The sequence below is a fragment of the Spermophilus citellus genome (genome assembly GCF_964194105.1).
Source record: "Spermophilus citellus genome assembly, chromosome: 2".
In the NCBI taxonomy this organism is placed as follows: Eukaryota; Metazoa; Chordata; class Mammalia; order Rodentia; family Sciuridae; genus Spermophilus; species Spermophilus citellus.
Window position 1 is genome coordinate 201,248,008 of NC_138183.1, and position 15,377 is coordinate 201,263,384.

The window sequence follows — 15,377 nt, forward strand, 5'->3', positions numbered from 1 at the left end:
TTTTTGACTTTTTTTTTTTCCCAGAGCTTCTTTGGCCCTTTACAGAAAATGCAGAATTTAAGCCTTCTGGGACTGATTTGAAACTAACCTTGTAGAACTCTCAAGTGCTAAAGACAAGTATCTCTTTTCATCTTCACTCACCTGCACTTCCACAGGGACAGGGTGAATGGGGTCACACGACTCTGGTTTCCTTGCTCTCCTGTGCACTCTTCAACCCAACCTTGCTTCCAGGGTCTTAGTCCTGAAATTCAAATCTGACTATTTTGGTCCCCTACTTAAAAATCTTTCAGTAGTTGCCCTTTGTCCTGAATAAAATAAAGAGGTTCCTTTGGTGACCGAGGTCCTTTGTGACCGTGTCTTCATCTCCCTTTTACACTGAATATTGGGGTCACTCCTAGTTGCCACTGGTTCACATAATGATTTATATTCCCCCATCACACCCTTACTCCTGCTTTTAAGTTACATTGTCCTATCTACCTCTTTGCCTGGCTAGATCCAGCTCCAGCTCCTCCACCCCCGCAACCCCCATGTGCTGGGGTTGAACCCAGGGCCTCAAGCATGTTAGGCAAGCATTCTACCACTGAGCTACATCCCTAGCCCTCCAACTCATCTTTAAACATCTGATCAGTTTTTGTCTTCAGGAAGCATTCTGAAGATCTTCTGATGAGAGTTAAATGTTTCTTGCTTGAGTTGTCTTCTCCTAGCACCCTGTGCCTGTCCCTAACATAGCACTGGTATCACTTTATATGAATGGGCATGTGTCATCCCCAGCACATCCAGCTGCTCAAGAATGGAGACTGTTATTCATCATAACCAGTACTTATAGCAAAGAGTCAGCATTAAATAAACTCTTGTCAGATAGAATCCCAATTTCTTCTCTTACAACTTATAAAATGATTCCTATTTTCTTAGACTCTGCATGTCAGTATTTCAAAGCTACAGGCATAGTTGTCACCAGCCGTCCAAGGGCTGTGTGTGTGGACTATTGAGCACAGTAGCCAAAAGAGGGACTAGGCCTGGCACTGCGAACTCCCTGTTGGGGATTGATCACAGGATGCAGGTACGCCTCCCCCTCTAGCTCTGCCTAAGATCCCACACAGCACCTGAGATGGGTGTGACTTGCCAAGATGTCAATCAATCTGCTGACCACAAGACGTCTTGAAGCAAGACTCCACCCTTGAAACCTTATCCCTGTCTCTGATGTCCCCCGCTATAAAATAAAAAAAAGAAATGGGGGCTCACGCTCTCTTTCCAGTGCGGAAGCTGACCCTTAAGATCGCAGAGCTGTTCTGCTCTCAGTTTAAAAACTACTGTCCATGTTGTATGATTTTTCACCACTTTCTTAGCTTAATGTTGCAGCCAGCTCTTTTAAACCTAGTTCGTCTTATCTGCATGGGCTGTGGACAAGACATAGTGGTTCTATTAATGCATGAAAGTAGCTGAGCACTACCTCTGAAAGCCAAAGAAGTTCCATCCGGTGTGGGGACTAAATGATAGTACATTCTTTCTGGCACTTACTTCAAATACCAGGCAATAGACATGGGAGAGGTAAGACGATGGCAGCTGAGGTCCCAGGCATCATTTCAGATGGAATTTGCAGCAGCCCAGGGGCTCAAAAAGTTCTCATAAAGGTCTTTGTAAGAACACTTCTCTTATTTTAAAGGCTCAGAATTCCTGCGTGATTGGGAACTGCCATGCTGGTGACCATGTGCCAGATTATCTCAGAAAGCTTTCAAGATGCCTGTTTACATTGCATCATTGATTACATTTATGCAATCCGTTCAAGTAAGAATCATCCAAACTTCCTTTAAAACAATCACTTTATAGCTGGGTGCAGTGTCACTTGCTTGTAATCCCAGTGACTTGGAAGATTGAGGCAGTCAAATCACAAGTTGGAGGCTAGCCTCAGTAATTTAGTGAGTCCCTATCTCAAAATAAAATGGGATGGGATTGTAACTCAGTGGTAAACCATCCCTGAGTTCAAACCCCAGTACCAAAAGAAAGAAATAAAACAATGACTGCACAGAAGAAAATACTTTATTTGGAGTAATTATCTATTCAACAGATATTGGTTGAATATCTACTGTGGTGTGATGAATTTGGAAGTGGGTAGACAAAAATCCTTGCCCTAGTGTACTTGCATTGTAGTGGGAGAGGCAGAAAATTAACATTGCAAATGAGTATATTGTGTGATATTGAAGTATGCCTGTTTACATTGTAAGAATAATGAAAAATAAAATTGAGCAAATAAGGGATAGCAGAAGTGTGGCATAGATTTTTGTTTAAGGGGGGTTAGTTTTAATAGAGGTCATGGTGGGAATGAGATAATTAAAACAGTTGAGCAACCACTTGAAGGAGATGGAGCAAGCCATAAAGCTGTATGCAGACTCAAGAACAGCCCATTTAGATGCCTTAAAGGAGTTTGTATAAGGAACAGTGAGGACAGCAATGTGAAGGACGCAGAGCAAATGTAAGAGAGAAGTAAATGAGATCAGAAAAGTAATGGGTAGGTAGAGTGCAGGTTACAAAGAACCTGTTAGATCTTTGTAAGTACTTTGGCTCATTCTCTGAGACGTAGAGGGAACAATTGCGGAATTTTCAAGACTGATGTACAAATCTAAGCTTATAACTGATCCACCTACTGCCAGGTTGAGAATGGACTGTGAAAGTGGAAATATCTATTAGGAACCTGTGGTTGTAATCCAGAGGTAAATGATAGAGACTTGAACCACTGTAAAAGCAAGTGATCCATGGTTTCAGTCTGGATGTGTTTTTAAGGGAGACCCAACAGGATCTTCAGGTATGAAACAGAGAAGTGAATGATTATTTCAAAATTTGGAGCCTGAGCAACTGGAAGAATGGAGGTGACAGGAAATGAGCTGGGGAAACCTGCAAGTACAGCACCTGTATGAGACAGTGGAGTTGGACCTGCTGTTTGAAGCCTCTATCCACACAAAACATCAAGAAGCAGTTAGATACATACAGGGATCTGGATTTCCAGAGCAAAGTCAAACTATTGTTGTAAAGATGGTTGAGATATAAATGGAGAATACAAGAGATCCAAAGACCAAGAATGGTACATTCCAACATTAGAGAAATTTAACAAATTTCAAGAAAGTCACTGATGCAGTAAGAAAATCAAGAGGATGTTCTATACCCAAAGACCAATAAGAAATTTTTTCCAGGAGGAGGAATGGCCAGCTGTGTCAAAATGAGGATTGAGAACCGATACCAAGTTTAAAGATATGCTAGATATTGGTGACAGTGGATTCTGGGTTAAATAGTGTCTTCCCTAAGAAATCATGTCTACCCAGAACCTCAGAATGGGACGTAATCTGGGAATAAGGTCTTTGCAGATATATTTAGTTAAGATGAGGTCAGACTGGATGTGGGTGGATCATAAATCCAATAACTAATGTCTTTATAAGAAGGCCATCTGAATACAAGAGATCCACAAGGAGAACACCTCATGACAGCGGAGGCAGGAATTGGAAAGATGCAGCTGCAAGCTAAGGATTGTTGGCAACTACTTGAAGCTAGGAAAGGCAAGGAAGTTTTCTTCTCTAGAGCCTTCACAGGGAGCATGGCCCCACCAACACCTGAATTTCAGACGTCTAGGCTCCAGAACTGAAAGATTAAGGTTCTGTTGTTTTAAGCCATCTAGTTTGTGGTATTTTGTTAGGGCAGCACTAAGAAACTAATACACTTGGTAAAGCAGTTACTTAACATCTCTGTACCTTGATTTTTCCTATCTGTAAAACAGGGATAATAGGAACACCTACTTCAGGAAGTTGTGGTGAAGAGTAAATTAATTAATGTTTGTCATATTCTTAGAAAAGTATACATAACCAATGCTATATAATGTTGAATGTTATTATGATTATAAACCTTATCATTTTGTTTTGAAATTAAAACACTCATTTTTACTTGCTCATTGCTTCTCATTTAGCTCATTAACCTAACAGGTTAAATTTTTTCCTAAACTTCTAAAATAAGAATTTCATACTTAATCAGATTCTCGTAAACATTTTAAAATAAAGAAACAGACATTATAAATCTAGCAAAGAAAATTGACCTAATTATTTAAGCACAGTTTAAGCAATTCATGAACAATTCCCCTCAACATTTCAAATTAAAATAACAAACTTAAGATGTGATTATATCAAATACTTCAAACATCAAACAGTAGGCATTAAATTGTTCTCAAGCATTTATCAACTCTCAGAATGTTAAAAAATAAAATCTTATATATTTTCATTCAATTATTTTAGGCATTTCAACATCTTAAAAATCAACTTTATTTAGTATTATTCATTTTCCTAAGCATTTAACTGTTGACTATAAATTTAGCTAGTTAAGTTCTCCTAAAAATATACATTAAAATAATAAAATTTAGTAATTTTCTAGTATAGCATATTATTGAGCACTTAGTTTAAAAGCATAAACAAAAAATGACTATAAAATGTGTATTGCACCTGAATAAATAAAACTTGCACAAAAACATCATTACTTCATCATATATAAATCTTATTTAAAATATCTTTCTGGTGTAGCAAAGTTGTTTTTCCAAGTAATAAAAACTGAATTATCAGTTCAGGTCCTCTGTAGCAATTGAGATAGCAGATGGCCAGTCAGTGATGTGAGTCCCAACTTGCAGAGGGGACAGGAAGTAGGTTTCCTCTCAGGGGAATCCTACTGGAGCCATGAATTAACAAGGAAGCTTCTGCTTCCTATTTTGTCATTAGGAGACCCATACCAAGCTTTTTTTTTTTTTTTTGGACAGTTTTATTCTTTTTTTTTTAATTTTATTATTTTTTTATTGGTTGTTCACAACATTACAAAGCTCTTGACATATCATATTTCATACATTAGATTGAAGTGAGTTATGAACTCCCAATTTTACCCCAAATGCAGATTGCAGAATCACATCGGTTACACATCCACAATTTTACATAATGCCCTATTAGTAATTGTTGTTTCATTTCAGAATTCAATGCATCACATACACACTCGGGGTCTTTCAACTTTTACTCTTATCCATTCTTTTTATCATAATTTTTGTCTTACTTGCTCATTTTGGTGGATGGAATTATGCACACACACCCCAACACAGCAGTTATGCTCAGAGACCACAACTGAGACTTCATTTTACTCTTCTTTCTTATTCCTGATTCTATAGCCATCTGTAAATCCTGTGAGCTCTTCAAGAGTAAGGTGGAACTGGGGATGGGGGTATGGCACACACCTATAATTCCAGCTATAATTATGTATAATACATAATACAGAGACAGAGGCAGAAGGATCAAGAGTTCAAGCCCAGTCCAAGCACCATAGCAGGACTTCATTAAAAAAAAAAAGAGAGAGAGAGAGAGAGCAATGTATGCATTGATCATCTTTGTTTTCCTACTGCTCAATTTAAATGACCCCAGTGCTAAATGAATGTTTGTTGAAAGCATTAATAAATAAATGTAATGAATATAAATTTGGAGTAAGAAAATTCAAATATTCATCACTTAACTTCATTGGATAGAATAATTTTTGTCTTATATAGCAATTCCTTAACTATCCCCCTCATCTGAAACAATATGGAAGTACTCTTCTTACCTTCTGAATGAGCCTTGCTTCTCAGATTGTTGCCAATGAATTCTTCTTGGTAAATAACAATGTACATGGCACACATGCCACTCTTTTTTACCTTTCTCCTCAAGGTCAACTTAACAATGGATCTTGACACATTTTTGTATCATCTGGACTATTCAAAATTCTTGTCTAGATTGAGACTCCCTTGTAGAAAGGTGCTCCATCCATGTAGTGAATGGAGTTGGTATGTGAAGCACCATAATTTACATTCTTAAGAGTATACATTTTGATCCATAAAGGCATGGTGGCAGATTCTGACTCTGCCATTTGCCATCCTTTATTATTTGGTCTTTATCAAACTTGGTTACCTAATCTGAAAATATATAATTATAATTATATATTTTTATGGTTTAGATATGAGGTGTTCCCCAAAAGCTCATGTGTGAGACAATGCAAGAAAGTTTAGAGGTGAAATGACTGGGTTATGAGAGCCTTAACCTAATCACTGTGTTAATCCTCTGATAGGGATTAACTCCATGATAACTCTAGGCAGGTGGAGTGTGGCTAGAGAAGGTGGGACCCTGGGGACAGATCATTGGGGTATTTGGTTGTCCTTGTTGAGCAGTGCTCTTTATGCTTCATGGTGGCCATGTTCTCAGCTACTTTCCTCCACTGTCCTCTTCCACCATGATGTTCTGCCCAACCTCCAGCCTTGAGGAATGGAGCTGGCTATCTATGGGCTGAGACCTATGAAACTATAAGCCCCTAAGTAAACTTATTCTCTTCTAATTGTTCTTGTAGGGTCCTTTGGTCACAACAACAACAAAAAAAGCTGACTAAAACATCTATCATGGAGCATTGATATAAGTAATTAAATGAGATAAGGTATGCAGAGCTCTTAGGGTAGAGCAAAGTGCTTAAGCACTCAGTTAATGTTATTAGTCAAGTGGACTCTTTAATTCTCTATGCTATTGTCCCACTCTCCTGACTGGCAGTATAGTCATATTCACACTCTTTATTTCTTTTACATACCAGTTCTTAAAGAGGAAAGAGGGAACGAAAAATAAAGAATGCCTGAATGCCCTCTTTGAAAGGAAGGAACTAATCATATCCTAAGTGGGCAGAACATAATGTTTCCTCACATACATATTTGTAAAGCTATGCTAAGTAATAATAGTCAACAAAATGCTGAGATTTTGTGTTTTTCAAATAGAAATTTTAAATACAAGTATTAAGTACATATAAGATTAAATCATGTAATAAGAGCCACTTCAATTTTTGACAAGCTTCTTATTTCAAAGCCTTTAGATGCTTCCTGCAATCAAAATCCATTTTCAGATTCACAGGGAGATATTATCTAATGCTCCACTCAAGTCTTTTTCTTTTCTTAATCTGAGGTCAGTTTCAATGGCCTGTCTCACATCAGCTGTCATTTTTGTGATGGAAATGTCATTGCACATTACAGTTTTCACTGGGACAGTTCTCATCTTTGGTTTCAATTCAATTTAATTCCAATCAGATCATTGTGTCTCGGAACAATTGAATTCACTTAAAATCCTCTCTGTTCAGATAGGATTGTAACCACTACTTCCTGTTGCCATTGAGACAGTGCCACTGTGCTCAATGCAGTGGGCCTGGAGCCAGCCCTGGAGCCAGCTAGGCCAACATTAGGGCCATCATGTTTAAACCGTCATTGCTCATTCTGGTGTTGATGCCACAGTCTCCACCCAAACTCCCATCAAATCCCAAGGGTCAATGCTGTCCTGACAGTATTTCACTGCATAATCATTGCAGATTTTATGCCAAGTTTTGTTTTTTTTTTTTTTTTTTTCAAAATAGTGGAGTGTGGCTCTCTCTGCTTTCTGATCATCATGTGAACTGCTTCCCTCTGCTACACTCTTCCGACATAATGTTCTGCCTCATCTCAAGCCCCCCAAGAATGGAGTGTGCTGTCTATCTATAGATAGACAGTCTACTGAGACCTCTGAAACTGATTGAATGACTAGTCCCAAGCTGTGCAGTCAACAGACAGCCTCCACCATGCACTTGTTCTGCCGACTGCCTCAGTTGCCAGTTGCAAGTTACTTTGCCTGGGGTCTGCTGTTCTCAGAGCAGCTCTCACCTAAGGAGTGAAAAAGGCTTAGCCATTTCAACTCAAAGTAGGAGACAGTAAATTAGGGCAGTACTCACTTGAGGTTTTATCAAGTTGCATCACTGCCCAGCATCTGCTTTGGAAAATTCAACCTCTGATGAATAAATACTGGATCAATTGCTCATACTTAAATTTGAGGGGAAAAAAGTCAGATACAAAAGGGATTCTGCTGCTCTGTTTATAGTAAATCATCCTACATAGACCTGGACATGGATGTAACTCTACATGGTACACACAAGCCTATCCACGTCAAGAGCTGCATTTCTGAGCTGGCTCTCTCTCATAGTCCAATCATCCAGACCAAGAAGTTGACATATCCGCCACTACCTGATGACAGTTTACCCAAATTTCAAGGTTGCACTTCCTTGCATATTTAATAAATAACTTAATCAACACAGTTCTCAAACTACATTCTAAAACACATTGCCAAACTCAAAATACATGGGGCAATACATTTCTAGATTTTTAAGCTTCCATCCAGATTCTTTCTTTACTGTCATGAACACAGTAAATAATTATCAAAAGTTCCTTCGGTGTTTTCACTATTGTATATTCCAATCTTATTTTCTATCATTTGTAATCACACAATGTGTGCTCCAGCAAAATTATCTTCTCACTCTTTGTCACACATCTCCTATACTTCCTTCCCCAGCTTGAACATCCACCCACATGCCCTAAAGTGGAACATTCCTCTTGTTTGGAGGGTCATGCTTTTTCTTCATATATCTCCTACAGCAGTTTATTGAAACGTCCGTTCTCATAGTACATAACACTTATTGTACAACCATTTATATGCTTCATTCTACTCCTAGGAAATCACAAAGCATGGTGTATTCCCACTACTGCTATATGAAATCATTTTTAGAATTCAAAAAGAATACACCATTTTGATAAATTTATGTAAGAGTCAGTTTAGGATCAGTATTAGCCTCTGAAGTCAGACTACCTGTGTCAATCCCAGATCTATGAGTAACTAGCTATATAACCTTTAAAATGATGTGCAAGTGACTGAAACAAGAGAGATATGAAGGGGGCAAGGCATGTGCATGGTGTTTTAGCTTTGAATTTTCTCAATGTGAGTAGCTCAAATTTTGCTCCTTATAAATATTAAATACATAATTTTAGATAAATTAATAAAATTGTCTTTTCTATAAGACTATCTACACAAGGGAATAAAAAATAATCCTTGCATACAAAAAAAGTGGAGTGTGACCATTGAAGCTTTCTTAAAAGATAAAATTGTACCAGTATTACTTAAAAATCATTAATTATTAAAGTGATATGATGCAAAATTATAATACATGGAAGACTCATTAAAATTGAATAATCCAGCTAGGCATGATGATGCACACCTGTAATCCCAGCATCTCAGGAGACTGAGGCAAGAGGATTTCAAGTTCAAAGCCAGACTCAGCAACTTTAGCAAGGCCCTAAACAACTTAGCAAGACCCTATCTCAAAATAATTTCTTTTTTTAAAAAAGGACATCCCTAGTCCTTTTTATTTTGTGTGCTGATTCAGGGTCTTGCTAAGTTGTTGAGGGTCTTGCTAAATTGTTGAGGCTGGCCTTGAATTTATAATTCTCCTGCCTCAGCCTCCCAAATCATTTTGGGACCTTAGTGGCCCTGTCCTCTAAGAGGAGGAAAATAAAGTCAGGATTATAGGTGTGTGCCACCGCACCCAGCTTGGTTTCCTCATCTGATGTGCCATCCTCAGCACCACTCATACAAGATGTATTTATTGTTAGTATTGCAGCACTCTAAACAAATCAAACAAGACAGTGGAAATATACTGACAATGTGTGTGAACTGAAAATTCTAATTTTGCAGTTCACAGTGTGCAAGGAGACAAATGTGCATCCATATGCCACTCACCACACTTTGCTACTCTATTTACCTTTTAAGCAGCATGAGGAATAGAATTATACCATGTGAAAATTATGTGATAGAATGTTATAAACCAATTTTGGGACTATAAAAGCAGGATGCCATAATTAGGCAGTGAAATATGGTAACTACAGGAAAATCTTTCCTCACATCTTGTTTTACAAAAATCTTAGCTGAGAAAGAGCTCATTATTTTTTGGAGTTGGAAAAATGTTGGATATTTGCTTTGTTTGGTTATTTTTCTAGTCTTTGACTGGGGTTATAGCTGAATGGTAGAGCACTGGCTTAGTATGTGAGAGGCACTGGGTTCGATCCTCAGCACCAAATAAAAATAAATAAATAAAATAAAGTTTAAAAATTGTCTTAAAAAACTGAATTCAATTAAAAAAAAAAAACAACACTCTTTCTTTGTCCCAAAAGACAGACAAAGTAGGGTTGGGTGACAGCTTCATTCATGTCTTCTTCAGTTGCCCTTTCCCCTAAGACAACTGGACTCCTTTTTCAGACCTCACTTGTATGCCTTATTTTCTCTAGAAAAAGTTTGTTCCCAAGAAACTTCCCTTGTAAGACCTCTGGTAGAGATGACCCACCACTCCCAGATATATCAACACTCCTTTATCCTGTCATTTGTAGGCTTAGTCCCTGAACACAACATTTTGGGACCTTAGTGGCCCTGTCAAGAGGAGGAAAATAAAGGATTCTAGGCCCAGACAGGATCAGGGTCTAGAAAATGCATCCAGCTGAAGGCTTCACCTGAAGAATGGAAAGACCAGTAGGCCACTCACAGTTTTTCTAGAGGCTGTTCTTGATTCTCGCTAATTGAATGCACAAGGAAATTTGTCAAATAAGTAAAACACTACCATAGAGGTCCAGTTGGAGCAGTGTTCTGATTTGGTCATCAACTACATGGCCTCTGCTGGTGGTATCCCTGGGTATGGGGAGTGGTAAAAATGGGTTGCAGTCATAGCCCAGCTCACTAATCAGACTTAAGGTAAAGCCATTAACAAAACCCAGTGCTCTGCAGGCCTGGGTACTTTGGAAGAGTTGTACCCAAAGCAGTCTAAAAGAATTGGTGAAGCTAAGGTCATAACAGGGAATAAAGAGATTTTATATAGAACTAAGGGGTAAAATGAGATGTACCTGCAAGTTGCCAACCAGGGAAATCTAGAGGAACTAAATGAGAAGCTAGGAAGCTATATGAGGGATGTGACACCTGCTATATGATACTGGCTTGGATCTTCAAGGCACATTACACATCTAGATTTAGTGTCTAAAAAGACAAGGCAGATAAAACCGTTTAAATGCATCAGATGTGGAGATTGGGCATACAGAGTGTGTTTAGGAATGATGTAATTGCTAAAGCTTGGACTTCAAAATTAGAAGACTTGGGTTTATATCCCAAGTCTGACACTTATTCATGATATGGCTTCGTGTAAATTAATCTCTCTACATCTCTGTATCCTCCAGTAAAGAACCTCCCTGGGTTCTTTTAAGGATTTGTAAAGTTCATATCCTAGTACCTGGCACACAGTGGGCACTCAAAAATGAAGGAATGGTACACAGAGCCCATTGTGCTAATAGCAACACAACTAATTCCCGACTTCATACATTGGTGGGGCTGACGCTGTTGACTCTGGCCTTCACTAATGGGACTCAGGCACCAGCAAACAGGGCCTTCAAGGATGGGTCTCACACCTGGGCAAGGGACTATGTACCCAGGTCCAATGTGAGGGGTAGGATGGAAAACAGCCCTTTGGGGGGCACTGCAGAGTAGCACCCTCTCTGGGAAACTTATGTTTAAATCATAATATTAAAACAAATATCCTTTCACCTTTTCCTGCTATATACGGAATCAAATACCCCTTTTCTCAGAGATGTGTGGGTGTATATATACACACTCATTCACACACTTCAAAGCCAAGGACATAGTAAAGCATGCCCTTCCCCTCTACAGTGTACACTCTGGCTTTTATTATTTTCCTTAAGTTATATCCCTATGTGTGAACCTTTGATCTCTGAAATGCAGTCCATATACTTCAGTTTGAGAATATTCGCTTCTCTCCCATAGTTTGTGAGTAATATTTTTGTTATTACTATATCCATGGAAATTTGCCTTTCTTTGTCCCTATGACTACAGAATCAGCAACCTTAATCTATCCTGGAAGATGAGTTGTATTTCAACTGAATGCTGAGATTAGTGTACAACACAAGATATCCTGCTAATCTAAATCTGGGGCTCTACTAAGAAAGCCTACCCCTCAAAACAAGGAATAGATGTTGCAATATTGCACCACTCAGACCCCTTCCTCCAGTTCAGCCTTGCTTGCTGCCATTCCACTCCTCACAAACAGTGCAGTCACCTAAATTTTGACGATTCCAAAATGCACCAGGCCTTATATGCTTTTGCCTGGGCTCTCTTCTTTGCCTAAAGTTCTTGCCCCCCATCTCCTGATGGACTCTTTTTTTCCAGCCTAAATGGCATAGCTCAAGACTCACCCTTCAGAATCCTCCCAGTAGACCTCCTCAGTCCCCTCAAGTCTCTATAGCAGCATATGTTCACCTGTTATTCACTTCTCCCTCTGAGTGCTTTGAAATCAGGGCAATTATCTTACCCATGGTCTTTGTATTCCCAGCTTCCCTCACAATGCCTGGCACTTGTTTGGTACACGCTAAAAATGTAAAATTGAAAACCAAATCACTCTTTTTGTTTCATCTTCCTACAGAAACGATGACTATGAAGAACTGCTTGACCCAAGGCACAGTAGGACAACATCTAACAAAGATCTTAAGTAACTTTTTCCATCCAGCAACACCCGGATGACTCCAGTGACCAAATGCTCAGCTGTAAACACAGCAATAACTGGCCATCTTTGCTATTTGGATTTGGTGAACCTGAATAGTCCAGCCACTTTCTTTGGGTGGCCCATGGTGATGAACTACAGGGAAAGCTTGTCTCTCATTGCCAAGAATCAAGATTGGACTATGGAAGAAAGCAAGTTGACATAGTGAGAGTCCCAAGAGTATCAGGACTCTTAGTGATTGATATAAAGCCCTTGGTGATGGGAGCATAGCACCTGCTATGGCAGTGGTCACTCCGACATGATTATTTGCTTGAATGCCCTGGAAGGATAAAATATTTAAAAATATATCCAGGTGCTAGCAGCAGATCTCAATTCAAACTCCACTACCTACCCTAGCTAACAACTGTCTTTGGAGACTAATTTTACCTTCAGGAGTACTCCAGCTTTGCAAAGACTAGCCCCCAGAGAATAATAGGATAAGCAGGCCACTCCCCTGGAGAAAAATCTAGTGTAAAGAGGGTTAGTTTGCAGAAAATTCACTGCCTCCTCCCGTGTACATGGCAGACTACCAGTTGATCATGGCCCTCTTTTATGCCCAAACCGGATTCTGAGTTTTGAGATTCTACAACATTATTTTTAAGTAACCAAGTCACTTCCTTTCAATTGGTAGTGTTATTAGAATCAAATTTAATTGTCATCTCTATTAGAGAGGTATACCTCTCAGGTCCTATGCATTCTGGAATATCTTTTCCCAGGCACATTTGTCCAGTGAGGGAACAGCCTCAGAAGTAGGTAGAGCAATGTGTGAAATAAGATCATGGAGATCTCACAGCGGTTCCCTGGGGGAAGGCACAGCTTTTGGCCTCCTTGGCCTGAGTGCCTTCTGGGGTATCTCCATATGCAGAAGCTCAGAGCCTAGCCTTGGACAGCCACAGACACGGGTTTTCTTCTCACTTCAGACACATATCATTTCCATAGCACTTGGGGAATGGAAATACCTATAGGAGTGAAGGTCAAGGGCTCTCCCCGGGTAACTCTTCCATTATTCAGCTTCCCTTTTGCCAATCTGCTACCAGCTATGTGCCCCATCATTATTGCTTCTGCCTCCACAGAAATGAAACCAAGGCCTCAGCATACCCTGGCAGGACCAGGGGGCTGTTACCTAGCGGTCCTCTCTCATTATGGGTACAAGGCACCCTATCCATGCATTTGCACCATGACTTCAAGATAACATCTCCCTTTTCATACAGTCTCTTTGCAGCAGATTCCAGAATTGGATTGTAGTTTATCTTACTGGAAAATGCATTATCTTCATTTCAATTAACATTTTGATGTGGGACCAGCTGGGCAGAAGCAGGATCATTGCATATCCTCAGAAATTCTTATTACCTTGGCTGCCTGGTACAAGATGTCAGATGTATCCTGATATCAAATCAAAAAATGGTGGAGGCCTTTGGTGTGTGAGGCAGTATTAATACACTCAAGCTTCATGCATTCCCCAACCTGCCTAATTCATTTCCATATCATTATCTTTCAACCTTGGGATTCAAAGGGAATCCCAGTCCTGCCTATGTCTAAAGACATGAGAAAAATTCATCTCTCCTTGCCCAAGGTTCTCCTCAGCTCATCCCTCCCACCTTAGCATCTTCCACCATAGCAGTGTTTAGAACCAAAGCACGAAGGGCTAGTGCCAGCAAGAGAGTGCACAGAAATATTGTCACTAGATCCAGGCAGAAGAGCCCAAAGGTATGATCCCAAAGAAACCAGACTGTCTCCAATAGCTGGCAGTGGTCAACCCATTCCACTTTGGCATGCCCTTGGCAAGGGGAGCCTGGGTTGGAGAGCCAGCTGTGCCTATTGTCTCCACCTCAGCATCTTCCTGCCCAGACCTAGCAGCCCTGAGGTCCTAATGAGTATGCTACTGGCTTGTTGGTATGAAACATGGTGGCTTTGTAGGGGCCATCAGGCAAATGTGACTACCCATATGGTAGGTATTTTGTGTCTGGAAAGCTCTGCCCAGCCAGTACAGCTGTGGCCAGAGTCTGGTTATAAATTTGAACTCCTTCAGCCCATTTGCAACTCTGCCTCTGTTCTCTTGCATTCTGTTTGGTTGCCCTTTAGTTTCCTAGTAAATGTTCCTTTTGAAAAACTCAAACCTTGTCTCATTGAACTTGTGGGAAGGGGATTCTTCAGTATCTTTTTCAGGGTAGAGAAGGACACTAAATACCTTGGGGGAAAGTGGAAATAGTAGTAGAAAGAGAAACAACTAATCATGTCTCAGGGAGGAACCTTGGGAAGGATTGGTGCCAGGAGAAAGGAAGAAACCAGTTGTCCTCTCACCTTCCTGGCACTAAGTCCCAGCCCCTTCCTCATTGCCATCATCTTCAAGGAGAATTACCCTGGATGTGTTTTGTTGCCAGAGCCCCTTCCTGGCCGGTGAATTGTGCACATTGAGCATGTACCAGAAAGTATACTGGTACATGGCAGGAGCAGGAGTCAGGGAGGGGAAAAGAGTGGTTTCTACAATGTAGATGCCTTCAAACTTCCCTAACAGTTATGACTCCAGGGATTTAGTCCTCATTGTCATCAATAAACCTATATTTCATATGAAAAGAAGGAAAGGAGACTGACAGAAGAGAGATATGGAAAATGGTTTGGTATTTTCATGATTATCCTGTCCTGTGATAGGGGATGTTCTAATCACATAACAAAGCACTACAAAACATAGTGATTTAAGTAGAAATGCATTCTTTCTCAAGATTATGTGGGTTATCTGGGCTGACCTTCGTGGAAGAAGTGAAATGATAAAACTGAGGAAAGAAAATAAACAGGAATGTTGTCCCAACAGTGGGAAAAAAAGGTCCCACTAGGGAAAACCTGTGGGACAACTCCAAGGAAAACCGGAAAAGATAATGTTTCTAACATTCTGGGAGCTTCAAAAGGTGAACCTAGGTCCTCAT

General features: G+C 39.9%; 1 protein-coding gene across 2 annotated transcripts in view; it reads left to right on the forward strand.

Annotated features, from left to right (window-relative positions):
- SYT9 (synaptotagmin 9) overlaps nt 1–14,537 on the forward strand; it is a 185,419-nt gene extending 170,882 nt beyond the window's left edge. Inside the window, exon 7 of one of the 2 annotated variants that reach the window (XR_014018141.1) lies at nt 12,340–12,355. Coding sequence is in view for 1 of the 2 variants with exons in the window: in XM_081262235.1 (XP_081118361.1) it covers nt 12,340–12,348 (9 nt within the window). In the remaining variant the exon portion in view is untranslated. Of the gene's footprint in view, nt 1–12,339 lie in introns of both variants that reach the window. The other variant, XM_081262235.1, reaches the window with a different exon arrangement.
- The last annotated feature ends 840 nt before the right edge of the window (nt 14,538–15,377 follow it).